The 16,601-nt window shown below is 36.7% G+C and overlaps 1 protein-coding gene across 1 annotated transcript in view; it reads left to right on the forward strand.

Annotated features, from left to right (window-relative positions):
• Window positions 1-3,673, forward strand: part of LRRK2 (leucine rich repeat kinase 2) — a 138,010-nt gene extending 134,337 nt beyond the window's left edge. The window contains exons 49-51 of the mRNA XM_045466554.1: window positions 38-246; window positions 2,346-2,417; window positions 3,014-3,673. Of these exons, the coding sequence (XP_045322510.1) occupies window positions 38-246; window positions 2,346-2,417; window positions 3,014-3,135 (403 nt within the window). The 3' untranslated portion in view covers window positions 3,136-3,673. The remainder of the gene's footprint in view (window positions 1-37; window positions 247-2,345; window positions 2,418-3,013) is intronic.
• The last annotated feature ends 12,928 nt before the right edge of the window (window positions 3,674-16,601 follow it).

Consider the following 16,601-nt stretch of genomic DNA (forward strand, 5'->3'; position numbering starts at 1 on the left):
GTTGATAAAATTATTAATGCATACTTTATGGTTTTAGGGAGGAAATGGTAAAAGTAAACGCGGAATCAAAACACAAAATATCTTATTCTGGGAGAGTGAAAACTCTCTGCCTCCAGAAGAACACTGCCCTCTGGATAGGAACTGGAGGAGGCCATGTTTTACTCCTTGATCTTTCAACTCGTCGAATTATACGTATAGTTCACAATTTTTGTGATTCTGTCAGAGTCATGATGACAGCACAGTTAGGTAAGTTTCTTTCCTTTCAATCTTTTGTGATATTGTCTAAGACTTTAAAAATATGCTTTTATTTTTAACTTTAGTCTCACTCTCTAATGCCATTGGGCATGTCTCAGAAGGTCACATCATGAAACATAGAACTGGGATACATTTTAATAGGGTCATTAAAAAATGGAGGGAATGGATGCTTTCAGTCCCATTAGAGAAGATTATTGCAGCCGAGCACCAATTCTCGGTTCTACTTTCTCTGTATCTAAGGCAAAAGAGGAAGTAGATAATTTTGAGTATTTTTAACTTAAAAATATTTTTGTAATGTTTCTTTATTTATTTTGAGAGAGAGAGAGAAAGAGAGTGAGTGGGGGAGGGGCAGAGAGAGAGCAAGAGAGAGAGAGAGAGAGAGAGAGAGAAATTCCCAGTGGGATGCTCACACTCACAAACTGTGAGATCATGCATGACCTGGGCCACATCAAGAGTCATAGGCTTAACTGTCTGAGCCACCCAGGCACCCTGAGTATTTTTAACTTTTTAACCAAAGGTATTAAAGCAAATGCTTATTTTAACCAATTTAAACTTCCTACCCTTCTTAAATTTGGTTTTTCATTCTATCAACAAATTTCTATGCTTGTAACAATATATGCTGAACTCTACAATCTGCAGGTATTGACAATCATGATGTTTTTTGCAGACTTTTATGTCTTTTCTTGCTCCTACTTTTCTATTTAAGTATGAAGAAATCATAACAGCACATGAAATATATTTTCTACATAAATACGTTCCATTTTTTCTTTTAACTAATTATTAGGCTTAGAGAATAGTATTAACATATATACAAAGTTGATCACCAAAATAACATGGGATTAGGTTCTGCAAAACGAGAGTTTATATAACTTCAGTAAGTAAGTCCTAGTGTGTTTGACAGGTGAAGCAAATGGTCAATTCCTTTTACAGGAATATATTAAGGAGTGACAAGTGTTACTCCTTACTCTCACCCATTTTTTATGACTGGATGTTGAAATTGCACAGGAGTTACACTAGATGCTGTGAGTGATTGGTGACTCTCAGCATACTAGCGTTGTATCTCACAACAATAGTGGGTTGTCTCTCTACTTTTATTCTACCAAGGTTGTTAAGTCCTTTAATTTGTCTGTACTTTTGTACCCAAATCGTTGTTCATTACTGAAATTATGTGGAATTTCAGTGGTTTAATTGATTTTTAAAGTAAAGATAAATTTAAACATAATCCACAGGTGCGGCAGGTACAATGTGGCTTCACCTCACCTTTGTAGCCTCTGCCATTTATCACATTGCTCCCAGTGCTTTCTGATCTGGAGAATGTTCAGTCCCTCTGGGATACCATGCTTCACACTGCCTCAATGTTTTTCATGTGCTGCTCATTCTTTGCTTATTTAATTTCTGTAGTTAATTAAGCCAAGAAGGTACACTAACTCTTTTTTCAAAATGGTAGCTCATATGTCAAAACCTTTCACAACTGAACACTGATTAGGTCAAACTTCCCTCTTTGGAGTTCTCATAACATCTCCCTTGCATAGCATCCATCCTGGTCACGATTTTTTTTTTTTTTTTTTCATTAGCGTCAATCTCCTCACTAGAATATAAACTCCATGTAGGTTGAGTCTGCGTGTGTTTGTTTACTTCTTTACTCCCCAGGGCCTTGCCTCCTGTATAGAAGACGTATGACAAATATTTGTGGAGTAAATTAGTGAGTGACTTGAGAAGAAAGTATGGTTCTGTGACAGAGCATCAGTATATCATCCATCCAACTCTGTATCCAAATGATTCACATTTGACTAATGACAAAGCAGTTTCACACACATCTCATTTAATATTATAACTCTGGGTGTATAAATATTAAACCCATTTTTCAAAAGTTAAATTATTTTCTCAGATTAACACAATTAATAAAAATTATAGCAAGGAATGGGCCACAAATTTTCTAACATTAAATAATTGCTGATCTTGGAGCATTTTATTCAGTATAATTGAGGTGTCTCCTAAAAAGCAGAATTATACGGTAATTTCTAATGACTTTTTAAAGTTCATCTTATTACATTGTTTTAACAGAAGACTCATATATTTTTTTTTTAAAGGAAGCCTTAAAAATGTCATGCTGGTTTTGGGGTATATCCGGAAAAGTACTGAAGGCACACAACACCAAAAAGGTAGTGTTTAATAAGATACTGTATTCCAAACACAGTACAATGACACTGATGATTATAACATGTTATATGTTTTATACATTTATAATAAATATAACATATACTATAATACTTCAAGCATTTTAAATTGGTAGCTTCTTTATAGTGTAAATAATTTAAACATAAATCCTCAAAATTAAGTTTTAGTAGTTGAGTAGTAGTTTTTCAGATGAAGTAGAAATATCAACCACTGTAAAATGAGAAGTAGCCCAAATTTAAACTAAACGTGGTTATTTTTCCTTACAGTTTACCTATATCCATATGAGCTCTGATTTTGAACAGTGTTTGAAAAAACTATTTCTTTCAGAAAGTGAAACATCAGGTTATTAAAAGTTCACACTCTTTTTGAAATGTAGTTGTTTCTGTAATACACTTTAAACATTTTCCAAATGTAGTTTCTTATGAATGGCAGTGATTTAGTAAATTTTTATAGCTGTATTTATATATATGTTTGTATAAGACAACTAAATATAAATGAACAAAATTGAAATAAAATAAAATAAAATAAAAAGGCCTTATGGCAGATCTTTGAACCATTATTTCATTTTTTTCCTTTGTAGAGATACAGTCTTGTCTGTCTGTTTGGGATATCAACCTTCCACATGAAGTGCAAAATTTAGAAAAACATATTGAAGTAAGAAACGAATTAGCTGAAAAAATGAGAAGAATATCTGTTGAATAAGAGGGATGCTGGAGATCTTTGCCTTTGGATGCGAAAATTATTCTCCTGTAAATATTTCTTTAAAAATGTTTACATATGAAAAGGACACTTCCACTTTTTGAAAAAGCTCATGTGTATATGAAGGAATGTTTATATATTTTATTTTATTTTAAATATAAATATGTGTAAAAATAATTTCACTGGAAATGTTTTAAAGAATTATTTAAAATATGACATTATATTTCCCACATCCTAATTAATTTTTGTGGGTTAAGTAATGAAAGGAAAGCTAAAAAGTACATAATTGCAGGACTCATACCAAAATTTACAAAGTGATTAATTTTTTTGTTTTTATCCATAACGAAAGTAAACTTTATTTAAAATTCTGCATTTAAACAGGACTGCTGTTTGATTACTTTCTAGGTATTTTGCAAAGTAGAATAGTAATATTAGGACTGGTTCACATGTAATACATTCCTTCTTAAATTCCTTTTAAATGCACGTCTCATACATGCTTGTAAACTGAATTTTCACCAATAAATCCCTTCATTGGAATGTGCATCCTCTTTGTTGCTGATGCAAACAATGCATTTCATGCATCTTCCCTCCATTTAAAAGAAAATGTCACGGAAAGTGCTGATGAGGAAATATAACATATTGTTCTCATTCCCAGTAAAGACACGGCCACTTTCTCTTTTCCTGTTGTGCAGTTCAATCTTTGAATGTGGATACCCTGAAATTTGTATACTTGGTGTGAATACAGTGTTCAGTCTTCAAGTGATATTTTTTATGTTTTAATTCGGATTTTCAATGGTAAGCCAGACCGCTGGTTACTTGTTTCTAACCTGCGCCCTAACATTTCTACCCACCTTCTTCCTAAATTTGTGATTCTGCAAATCCTGCATCACTCAGGAAGAAACCCTATTTCCAGAATTATAGAATTCCACAACTCCCATTGTGACTGTGGGGGCAAGTTTATAACACTCTTTATTTTGATGAAGAAGAAAGGAGTTTCAGGTTATGACAGGTAAAAATACCTGCTAACCTTGTCTTCTAAATTATACCTAAATTGTTTGAATATTTTCCCACAGTAGGAGTGTCAGGGCCAAGTGTCTAGGTAACAATTTGAGTGACATTTATGTCTTAAGGAAAAACTTTTTTGGTAAATCCATTGGCCCTCGCCAATAGTCATAAATTCAAACAATTCTCTATGACAGGATAACTTGTCCATTTAATATTCTCAGAACTCACCAGTGTTGTATTATAGGATGATTTTAAAAATAATGGACAAGTTTGTTCCTGTGATATTTCTCATTGTTACTTTGTATTTATTGTAATTTTTTTTACCAAGAAAATTATGAAGAAATACGTAAATGAACATTATATTTAAATGGAATAATAAACATTCTTAAAGCATGTTTAAGAATTTTAAAACTTTGTGATAATGTTTTATTTTTCACATATAGCTCTGTATCTGTCTAATGTGAAATTTTTTATTAACCTGTATATGGGACATCTAAAAAATGCTACCTAAGTTTTCTCTTGGGGATTTATTCAGTTGCCTGTAGTACACATAGTTTTTAGGATCCCAGAATAAAAACTGATAGGCCTGATATATTCCATTTTCAAATTCTCATAAAAATTTTCTTAAAATAGAATTGTTCCCTCTTGAGTACTGAAACAAAAAATGACTTTAGAACAATTTATTAAAAAAATTGGCAGACTCATTTTAAGTTTTCCCTGATTAGAACCCCCAAATGAGCTACTTATCATTATAAAAACATAAGCGTTTATCTTATTTTAATTGGATCATCTTTTTTAGGACATTCTGTCAATCTCTACATTTTATGTATGTATGTATGTATGTATGTATGTATGTATTTATTTATTTGTTTTTAATTTACATCCAAGTTAGCTAGCATATACTGCAATAATGATTTCAGGAGTAGATTCCAGTGATTCATCCCCTGCTTTTAACACCCAGTGCTCATCCCAACAGGTGCCCTCCTCCATGCCCATCACCCACTTTACCCTCTCCCCCACCCCCCATCAACCCTCAGTTTATTCTCAGTTTTTAAGAGTCTCTTATGGTTTGCCTCCTTCCCTCTCTGTAACTTTTTTTTCCCCCTTCCCCTCCCTGATGGTCTTCTGTTAGGTTTCTCAGGATCCACATATGAGTGAAAACATATGGTGTCTTCCTTTCTCTGCCTGACTTATTTCACTTAGCATAGTACCTTCCAGTTCCATCAACGTTGCTGCAAATGGCCAGATTTCATTCTTTCTCATTGCCAAGTAGTATTCCATTGTATATATAAACCACATCTTCTTTATCCATTCACCAGTTGATGGAACTTAGGCTCTTTCCATAATTTGGCTATTGTAGAAAGTGCTGCTATAAACATTGGGGTACACGTGCCCCTATGCATCAGCACTCTTGTACCCCTTGGGTAAATTCCTAGCAGTGGTATTTCTGGGTCATAGGGTAGTTCTATTTTTAATTTTTTAAGGAACCTCCAGACTTTTCCAGAGCAGCTGCACCAGTTTGCATTCCCACCAACAGTGCAAGAGGGTTCCCGTTTCTCCACATCCTTGCCAGCACCTGTAGTCTCATGACTTGTTCATTTTAGCCACTCTGAACAAGTGAGGTGGTATCTCAGTATGGTTTTGATTTGTATTTCCCTGATGAGGAGTGACGTTGAGCATCTTTTCATGTGTTGGTTGGCCATCTGGATGTCTTCTTTAGAAAACTCTCTATTCATGTCTTCTGCTCATTTCCTCACTGGATTATTTGTTTTGTGGGTGTGAAGTTTTGTGAGTTCTTTATACATTTGGATACTAGCCCTTTATCTGATAATGTCATTTGCAAATATCTTTTCACATTCTGTCGGTTGCCTTTTAGTTTTGTTGATTCCTTTGCAGTGCAGATTTGCTTCACTTCCCTTATATTCATCTGTTTTGTATCTTAATGTCCTCATATGAGTGAAGTCATATGATATTTGTCTTTCTCTGACTAATTTCACCTACCATAAAACCCTCTAGTTCCATCCACGTTGTTGCAGATGGCAAGATTTCATTCTTTTTGAATGACAAATAATACTCCATTGTGTGTGTGTGTGTGTGTATATATATATATATATATATATGTATGTATGTATGTATATATATATATATATATATATATATATATATATATATATATATACACACCCTATCTTCTTTATCCATTCATCTGTCGATGGACATTTGGGCTCTTTCCATACTTTGGCTATTGTTGATAGTGTTGATATAAACATTGGGGTGCATGTGCCCCTTCGAAACAGCACACCTGTATCCTTTGGATAAATACCTTGTAGTGCAATTGATGGGTCGTAGGGTAGTTCTATTTTTAATTTTTGGGGAACCTCCATACTGTTTTCCAGAGTGGCTGCACCAGCTTGCATTCCCACCAGCAATGCAAAAGAGATCCTCTTTTCTCCGCATCCTCGCCAACATCTGTTGTTGCCTGAGTTATTAATGTTAGCCATTCTGAACAAGTGTGAGGTGGTATCTCATTGTGGTTTTGATTTATATTTCCCTGGTGATGAGTTATGTTGAGCATTTTTTAATGTGTCATTTGGCCATCTGGATGTCTTCTTTGGAGAAGTGTCTATTCATGTCTTTTGCCCATTTCTTCACTGGACTATTTGTTTTTGGGGTGTTGAGTTGGATAAGTTCTTTATAGATTTTGGATACTAACCCTTTATCTGATAATGTCATTTGCAAATATCTTCTCCCATTCTGTCAGGTGCCTTTTAGTTTTGCTGATTGTTTCCTTCGCTGGGCAAAAGCTTTTTATTTTGATGAGGTCCCAATTGTTCATTTTTGCTTTTGCTTCCCTTGCCTCCAGAGACGTGTTGAGTAAGAAGTAGCTGTGGCCAAGGTCAAAGAGGTTTTAACCTGCTTTCTCCTCGAGGATTTTGATGGCTTCCTGTCTTACGTTTAGTAGGTCTTTCATCCATTTTGAGTTTATTTTTGTGTATGGTGAAGAAAGTGGTCCAGGTTCATTCTTCTGCATGTCGCTGTCCAGTTTTCCCAGCACCACGTGCTGAAGAGACTGTCTTTATTCCATTGGATATTCTTTCCTGCTTTGTCAAAGATTAGTTGGCCATATGTTTGTGGGTCCATTTCTGGGTTCTCTATTCTGTTCCATTGATCTGAATGTAGGTTTTTGTGCCAGTACCATACTGTCTTGATGACTGCAGCTTTGTAGTATAGCTTGAAGTCCAGGATTGTGATGCCTCCTGCTTTGGTTTTCTTTTTCAAGATTGCTTTGGATCTTGGGGGTCTTTTCTGTTTCCATACAAATTTTAGGATTATTTGTTCTAGCTCTGTGAAGAATGCTGGTGTTATTTTGATAGGGATTGCATTGAATACGTAGATTGCTTTGGGTCATATCGACATTTTAACAATATTTGTTCTTCCTATCCAGGAGCGTGGGGTATATTTCCATTTTTTTGTGTCTTCTTCAGTTTCTTTCATAAGCTTTCTATAGTTTTCAGTGTATAGATTTTTCACCCCTTTGGTTAGATTTGTTCCTAGGTATTTTATTGTTTTTGGTGCAATTGTAAATGGGATTGATTCCTTGATTTCTCTTTCTGTTGCTTCATTGTTGGTGTATAGGGATGCAGCCGATTTCTGTGCATTGATTTTATATCCTGCCACTTTGCTGAGTTCATGAATCAGTTCTAGCAGTTTTTTGGTGGAATCTTTTGGGTTTTCCATGTAGAGTATCATGTCATCTACAAAGAGTGAAAGTTTGGCCTCCTCCTGGCTGATTTGGATGCCTTTTATTTCTTTGTGTTGTCTGATTACAGAGGCTGAGGCCTCCAATACTATGTTGAATAACACTGGCGAGAGTGGACATCCCTGTCTTGTTCCTGGCCTTAGGGGGAAACCTCTCAGTTTTTCCCCATTGAGGATGATATTAGGATTGAGTCTTTCATATATGGCTTTTATGATCTCAAGGTATGATCCTTCTATCCCTACTTTCTTGAGGGTTTTTAGCAAGAAAGGATGCTGTATTTTGTGAAATTCTTTCTCTGTATCTATTGAAAGGATCATATGGTCCTTGCCCTTTCTTTTATTGATGTGATGAATCATGTTAATTGTTTTGTGGATATTGAACCAGCCTTGCAACCCAGGTATAAATCCCACGTGGTTGTGGTGAATAATTTTTTTAATGTATTGTTGGATCCGGTTGGCTAGTATCTTATTGAGGATTTTTGCATCCAAGTTCATCAGGGAAATGGGTCTATAGTACTCCTTTTTAGTGGGGTCTCTGTCCGGTTTTGGAATCAAGGTAATGCTGGCTTCATAGAAAGAGTTTGGAAGTTTTCCTTCCGTTTCTATTTTTTGGAACAACTTCGAGAATAGTTGTTAACTCTTCCTTAAATGTTTGGTAGAATTCCCCTGGAAAGCCATCTGGCCCTGGACTCTTGTTTTTTGGGAGATTTTTGATAACTAGTTCAATTTCTTTACTGGTTGTGGGTCTGTTCAAATTTTCTATTTCTTCCTGTTTCAGTTTTGGTAGTTTATATGTTTCTAGGAATTTGTCCATTTCTTCCAGATTACTATTAGTGTATAATTGCTCATAACATTCTCTTATTGTTATTATTTCTCTGTGTTGGTTGTGATCTCTCCTCTTTCATTCTTGATTTTATTTATTTGGGTCCTTTCCTTTTTCTTTTTGATCACACTGGTTAGTGGTTTATCGATTTTGTTAATTCTTTCAAAGAACCAGCTTTTGGTTTCATTGATTTGTTCTACTGTTTGTTTGTTTGTTTGTTTCAATAACATGGATTTCTGCTCTAATCTTTATTATTTCCTGTCTTCTGTTGGCCCTGGGTTTTATTTGCTGTTCTCTTTCCAGCTCTTTAAGGCGTAGTGTTAGGTTGTGTATCTGAGACCTTTCTTCCTTCTTTAGGAAGGCCTGGATTGCTATATACTTTCCTCTTATTACCACCTTGCCTGCGTCCCAGAGGTTTTGAGCTGTGGTGTTATCATTTTCATTGGCTTCCATGAACTTTTTAATTTCCTCTATAACTTCTTGGTTAGCCCATTCATTCCTTAGTAGGATGGTCTTTAGTCTCCAAGTATTTGTTACCTTTCCAAATTTTTTCTTGTGGTTGATTTTGAGTTTCATAGTGTTGTGGTCTGAAAATATGCACAGTATGATCTCTATCTTTTTGTACTTGTTGAGGGCTGATTTGTGTCCCAGTATGTGATCTATTCTGGAGAATGTTCCATGTGCACTCGAGAAGAATATACATTCTGGTGCTTTAGGATGAAATGTTCTGAATATATCTGTTAAGTCCATCTGGTCCAGTGTGTCATTCAAAGCCATTGTTTCCTTGTTTATTTTCTGTTTAGATGATCTGTATATTGTTGTAAGTGGGGTGTTAAAGTCCCCTAGTATTATGGTATTAGCATCAATGAGTTTATGTTTGTGATTAATTGATTTATATATTTGAGCATCCCACATTTGGCACATAAATGTTTACAATTGTTAGGTCTTCTTGGTGGATAGACCTCTTAATTATCATATAATACCCTTATTCATCTCTTGATACAGTGTTTATTTTAAAGTCTAGATTGTCTGATATAAGTATGGCTACTCCAGCTTTCTTTTGTCGACCATTAGCATGTTGGATGGTTCTCTATCCCCTTGGTTTCAATCTGAAGGTGTCTTTAGGTCTAAAGTGGGTCTCTTGTAAACAGCATGGATCTTGTTTTCTTATCCATTCTGTTACCCTATGTCTTTTGATTGGAGCATTGAGTCCATTGATGTTTAGAGTGAGTCCTGAAAGATAAGAATTTATTGCCATTATGTTGCTTGTAGAGTTGGAGTTTCTGGTGGTGTTCTCTGGTCCTTTCTAGTCTTTGTTGCTTTTGGTATTTTTTCTTCCTTTTTTTTTCTCCCCTCAGAGAGTGCCCATTAAAATTTCTTGCAGGGCTGGTTTAGTGGTCATGAACTTTATTTTTTGTTTGGGAAATTTTTTATCTCCGCTTCTATTATGAATGACAGGCTTGCTGGATAAAGGATTCTTGGTTGCATATTTTTCTCATTCAGCACATTGCATATATCCTGCCATTCCTTTCTGGCCTGTCAAGTTTCTATGGATAGGTCTACTGCAAACCTGATCTGTCTTCCCCTGTAGGTTAAGGACATTTTTTCCCTTTCTGCCTTCATGATTCTTTCCTTGCCTGAGTATTTTGTGAATTTGACTATGATATGCCTTGTTGATGGTCAGTTTTGCTGAATCTAATGGGAGTCCTCTGTGCTTCCTGAATTTTGATGTCTGTGTCTTTCCCCAGGTTAGGAAAGTTTTCCACTATGATTTGCTCACATAACCCTTCTACCCCTTTTTCTCTCTTCATCCTCTGGGACCCCTATGATTCTGATGTTCCTTTTTAATTTCCTCTATAACTTCTTGTTAGCCCATTCATTCCTTAGTAGGATGGTCTTTAGTCTCCAAGTATTTGTTACTGATTTCTCTAATTCTTAAATCAGGCTCTTTTGTCTTAGTCTCCCTCTTTTTTTCTGCTTCATTATTCTCCAGAAATTTGTCCTCCATAGGTGATTCACTGCCCTATCTCATCCATCCTTGCTGCCGTGGCATCTATCTAGAGTGAAGCTCAGTTATAACATTTTTTATTTCATCCTGAGTAGCTTTTACTTATTTCATCTCCACAGTAAGAGATTCTAATCTATTTTTGACCCCAGCTAGTATTCTTATTATTGTGATTTTAAATTCCAGTTCAGACATCTTGCTTGTATCTGTGTTGATTAAGTCCGTAGGTGTTGTTTCTTCCTGCTCTTTCTTTTGGGGTGAATTCCTTCAATTCGTCATTTTGAAGGCAGAAAAGGAATTAATAAGGTAAAAAAAAATTAAAATTAAAAAGTTAAAAACAACACACCCACAAAAAAAAAATCAAATAAATAATGCTAGGTCCTAGGTGTGTTTTGGTCTGGATGTTGAAAGGGGCTTGATAGATTAGAGGAAAAAAGGGAAAAGAAAAAAAAAAGGAAAACGTTTAAAATTTTGAAAAAAAAATTAATACAATGAAATAGAATGAAATGATGGAATTAAAATAGAATTTGAAAAGTTTACAAAAAAGTAAAAAATATAGTATAAAAAAGAAAAAAAATAGTTTTAATAAAAATTGAAATAAAAATTTTTTCTCTTTCTATATTCAAGAAAAAGAAATTAAGAAGAAAAAAAATGAATAGATGGGCTAGCGAACAGACTGAAATACGATTGAAATTACATTGTTTTCTCCTAGAAGTCAAACAATGAAACACTTGATAGTCTGCAAACTAAGCAGGGGGGGAGACCTGTGTTCTTGAAGATAGAGGTTGGCCCAGTTGGGCGGGCTTAGTGTAACAGCTCCGTTACCCACTAGATGGCGCTGCTTAGCTTACTGTGGTGGATTGTGGCGCTCGTAGGTGTGTATGCGCATGCGCCGGAGAGGTGAAAATGGCGTCAGTCTCTAGTACGGGAGCTCTGTTCTTTCCGATCAGCAATCGCCTACCCATCCTTTGTCTCCAGCTTCAGTCCACTACCTGCTTTTACACTGTTTGTGACCAAGCCATCAGATTGCCAGGCGGCACCTCCCTCCTTTTATATCAGATGCGGCTGTGTTTCCCCCCACCCGAAGTGAGGGGACTGTGATTTTGACCCTTTCTGACCCTCTGCGGGGAGGGTCCCATGGAGCAATGGCCAGGTGCCAGCCACACTCAGGAACATTTGCGAGACCATGCTGCTGCCGATGTCCAGAGACTGCGGCTAAGTGCCAGCCCGCCTCAGAAAACGTTCACGCAATTGTGTAGCAGAAGCGTTTCAGGGATTATGGAAAATCACAACACACATCGGGCACCAGGCTTCACCCTGAACAACCTTGTTCCAGCACCAGCGAATGTGGTTGTTTTATGGGGTCTGCTGGGACCCCTAGGGCTACACAGACTCTACCAGATGTCCTCCCAGCAGGGGAACCGCCTCTCCACGCGTGGCCTGAAGACCTTGCTCTCTGCTCCTGGGGATTCACCCTTCCCACCAGAGCACCGCCAGGTATTAAGCTGCGGAGTTTCAGACTCTGCACTCCCCCTGTTTATAGAGTCTTAATGGAATTTAAACTCTCTCCTTTCTCCCCTCTCCCTTTTTAGTTCAGTCCCTGTGGCTATTTCCACTTTTCTACTTTCTCTCCAGCTGCTTTTGGTGGGGGGAGAGGTGGGAGTGCTTTTCCCGTATTCTCCCCCTGTCTGTCCTCTCTCAGCATGCAAAAACGGCTCCCTGCACTCCGTGGCTTCTCTCTCCTCCAGTTCACTTCTCTGTGCCATGTACCTGCTGAGTTCTGTGATTCAGGTGGTGCAGATTGTTGTGTTAATCCTCAAATCAGTTTTCTAGGTGTGCAGGATGGTTTAGTGATGATCTGGCTGTATTTCATGGATGTGAGATGCAAAAAAAACCTTCCATGCTGTTCCGTCATCTTGGCTCCTCCCCATAAGTATTTAGAAAATATTTTTTTGGGGAAAGTTTAAGTTTAAAAAGGGAACCCCTGGAATCTAATTCTGGCAAGAACTATTGATTATATGTGAACTACTTTAAAATGAAAAGTAGCAAAAGTAGGAAAAAATCTTGATAATTTTCCTAAATTAAAGGTGAAATGTACAGATGTTCAGATGAGGGTAAAGTCTAAAATGGACTTTGCATCTTTATGTAATTCATCACTGTAGATAGCTTAACACCTAGGTTGGGGAACCCAATGCTTCTCATCAGCAATATAGTAAATTCTTAAACTGTGCCATCTCAGGAGAAATTGAAATCCTCATTCTGCATCTTCCCAGTGTCCCAGCCTTGGCGCCATTGTTTCCAGTAGCAATTCAGAATATGACTGTTTAAAAGTACACAGGTACTTGGTTCTTCCAATTCTTGAAGGTATTTGGAGTACAGCTTAGTTTTCAAGTGGGAGCCAGGCCTATAGTCTGAATGCACTGATTGGTGATCAGCAATAGGTCTTCCCTCTGTGCTGTCCTCTCTCTTCCCCTGGTTTCCAGGGTAACTGGGGAGTCTCTGCTTGGGGGAGTCTCGGCCTAAGACAAAGAGTGGGGAGAGGGAAGCAAGTATCAGCATCTGGGTCGTGGGGGCTACTGCTTGGCCTCCAGAGAATCCACTGTCCCATGGCAGTAGGGCTCAGAAAACCACATTTCATGGACTATCTTATTTGTGTCACTGTGATCGAGGCTTCGTTACATGTATCCATCCCCACTGAGAGGAGGTTGTTATTATCCACATTTATTTATGAAAATACAAACCAACATGTTAATGCCGTGTTAGAAGGATTATGAGACAAAACAAATGATCATTGGAGAGAAAAAAAGGAGAGAGAAACCAAGAAACAGACTCTTAACTATAGAGAACAAATTGATGGTTACAGAGGGGACGTGGGTGGGGGGAGGGATTAAAAAGGTAATGGGGGTTAAGGCATGCACTTGTGGTGATCACCCGGTGTTAAGTGTTGAATCACTAAATTCCACTCCTGAAACTAATATTAGTTTCTTTACATTTGCTAACTGGAATTTAAATAAAAACTAAAACAAACAAACAAAAGGAAGTATTATGGGAAAATAGAGAATGTGTCTACCCAGCCAGAGTGGAGGATCTGGGAGGATCACACACACAGAAAAGCTAATTTTGAAGCAGACCCATTGAAGAGTTTTCTGTTAGCTGTTCTGAGTTACATGTTAGCTTGTAACAGCAAGGAGATTTCCTCTTATCAAAACAAAAGTAGAGTTGCAAAGGGCTGTATGAGGGTTTTTATTCTTTGTCTGCAATCAACACAATAAGTGCAACACTATCCATGATTTTAACTGCAAACATACTTAATTTGCTACTGTGTTGATCAGTGCAATTGATAAGATTTGTGATGTTCTCTCCTCCCATGAATTGCCTGTAGCTGCTTGGATAATGTTTTGTGCATCCGAAGAGAGTAAGATTGATCCTGTTGTTGTTTTGAGGGGTGTAGGGTTGGGAGAAGAGAACATTGAGGTTGAGGTTCATCTGATAAAAATTCTGCCTTAGCACAGAATTGCTTTTTCCGTGTAACTTTTATGCATTACAATAACCTCTCTCTGATTTCTCATACAATATGGGGTTTTGCTATTCATCTGTTTCGTATCTACTACGTCTGAGCTACATGACTGACTGGCACAATGTCTGTGGCACATAATTACATACAGGAAATTAAATTGGCATTCAAAACCTTCTAAGGATTGCTGATAATTTCTAGACAGTTCTTTCTTCTTGCAGTAGGGAATTATAAAATAAATGAGATCATTTCAGTTTTATGTCAAGCATGCTTGAATAAGGCTGGGAGTATCTTCATTTAGCAAGAGGAATTTTATTTCAAAGATAAATACAAGTTTTAGCTACATAAAATAGAATGTCTTCATTGACACATATTTATTTCAAAAGTAAACATAAGTGGTAGCAATATGTAGTAATATCCTAAGTGAACTATTATGTTAAGCTTTTAAGTCAACTCAGTCACATTTTCATTAAATGCTCTCAATTATTTTATACAGTTTGGTGTTTCCATGAAGATGTTTAGTATGTGTCAGTTACCGTGAAATAAGTAGTCCTTCATCCACTGAATAATGACATTTTACTTTTTACAACCTCCTTTTGGGTTATTCACTGTATATTAAAGTGGTTTTCCAGGTATTGACTTATTTTTTAAATATCAAAATATAAATTATTCAATTGTTTCTTCAAATAATTTTTACACTTTCAAGGTAATGTGAATAGGAGGAAAGAAAATTGACAATTTGAAATACTGACAAGATTTTTATAACGTGATTGCACATTATGGAAAAAGTGAAGAAATATTCAACTTAAATCTTTAATCATTGGTTGAAGGCCTGTGTGTCAAAAACTTATGGGAAAATCTCCCTTATAAGTCTATATAGAGAGAAGAATTAATTTTTTTTCCTTTTGTGCATCAGAATTAATGAAACTGGGGAAGTGAGGAGCATGGGCTCTGGGGCTCATTGTTATCCTGGCTGTCCTGTTCAATCTCTTTTGTGTCAATGTCCTCATTGTAAAAGAGTAAAAAATACTATCACATATAGCTGTGAAAAACGTATTCTCGGATCCTCCTTATCCTCAAACCTAAAATAACTTTTAGCTGCTTTATATTTGTTGATGGAAAGAAGGTGAGTTTTGAAGTTTGCAGCTGGTATATGGAGACAATATTCTGATTATTCATTCTGTTCAGTTGCTTATGTGACAGACTGTGGCCTGTGGATCATGTATCGCAGGTATCAGCAGCTGAGAAAGTAGAAACTTGTTATCCCATCCAACTAACACACTGAGTATTTGTTCTGCCTTTATTCAATGACAGCTAGGAGAAACTGATTTTGTGTGAATCAAAACTATATGAAAACAAATTGACCTTGGCTTCATTTCCAGTAATATGGCAATGATTTGGAGAAGTCCACCTGTTGAAAACTAAAAAGTTTAGATGAAAAGGAAGATCTGACAAGATGGTATGGAATTATTAGTGAGGGTAGGAACACAGCAATGTAAGCAGAGCACCAAAGCTGTCCCCCTCCCTGGGGGGAGCATTTGATGGTCCTAGGGAACTTGAGCTTCAGATGCCTCAGCTTTGAGTGGATTGGAGGGCAGAGACTATATCCCAACACACCCACACTTAGGACTCAAACAGACGGCTGTTTCCATTAGGCAGGGACGCTGAAGGGCTACATCTCCTTGTAAGTGGGAAGCAGGCATAGAACCGCCCCATCATCTCCCACTGTGGGGGACAGCCCAAGAGTTCTCCTTCCTGGGGCTGCAATCCAAATTCTCATCATCCATAGTTTAAGAACAAAATCACTCGAACTATTGATTAAATTAAAATGTCTTAAAGTCCTTGAACTGACAAGGAAGATGGCAAAGGCATTTCGATTTATATTTTGATAAATAGATATGTGTTGTCCTTTCTAGAGTAACCACTAAAAGAATAAGGACAGAATGTGTAATTTACAAATTAGTTGAGGAGAAAAAAAGAAATTATAAAATATTTTTCAATCCAAATGAAGGCAAGAAATGAGTGAACTAGAATCTTAAAAAAAAATCAGACAAAAAAAATATAACCTAGGTGTACAATCCAATATATCAGTTTTTACATTAAATGTAAATATACTTGGTGATCCAATTAAGAAAAGATTTTTCAGACTTGATAAGAAATAAAAATCCATCTGTTCACTATGAGATACAACTAAATTTTAAAAATACATAAATGTTGGGCACCTGGATGGCTCATTCCGTTAAACGTCTGACTTTGGCTCAGGTCATGACCTCCCGGCTCATGAGTTTAAACCCGGGTCGGGCTCTGTGCTGACAGCTTGGAGCCTGGAGCCTGCTTCAGATTCTGTGTCTCCCTCTCTCTCT

Source organism: Leopardus geoffroyi, chromosome B4, assembly GCF_018350155.1.
Source record: "Leopardus geoffroyi isolate Oge1 chromosome B4, O.geoffroyi_Oge1_pat1.0, whole genome shotgun sequence".
In the NCBI taxonomy this organism is placed as follows: domain Eukaryota; kingdom Metazoa; phylum Chordata; class Mammalia; order Carnivora; family Felidae; genus Leopardus; species Leopardus geoffroyi.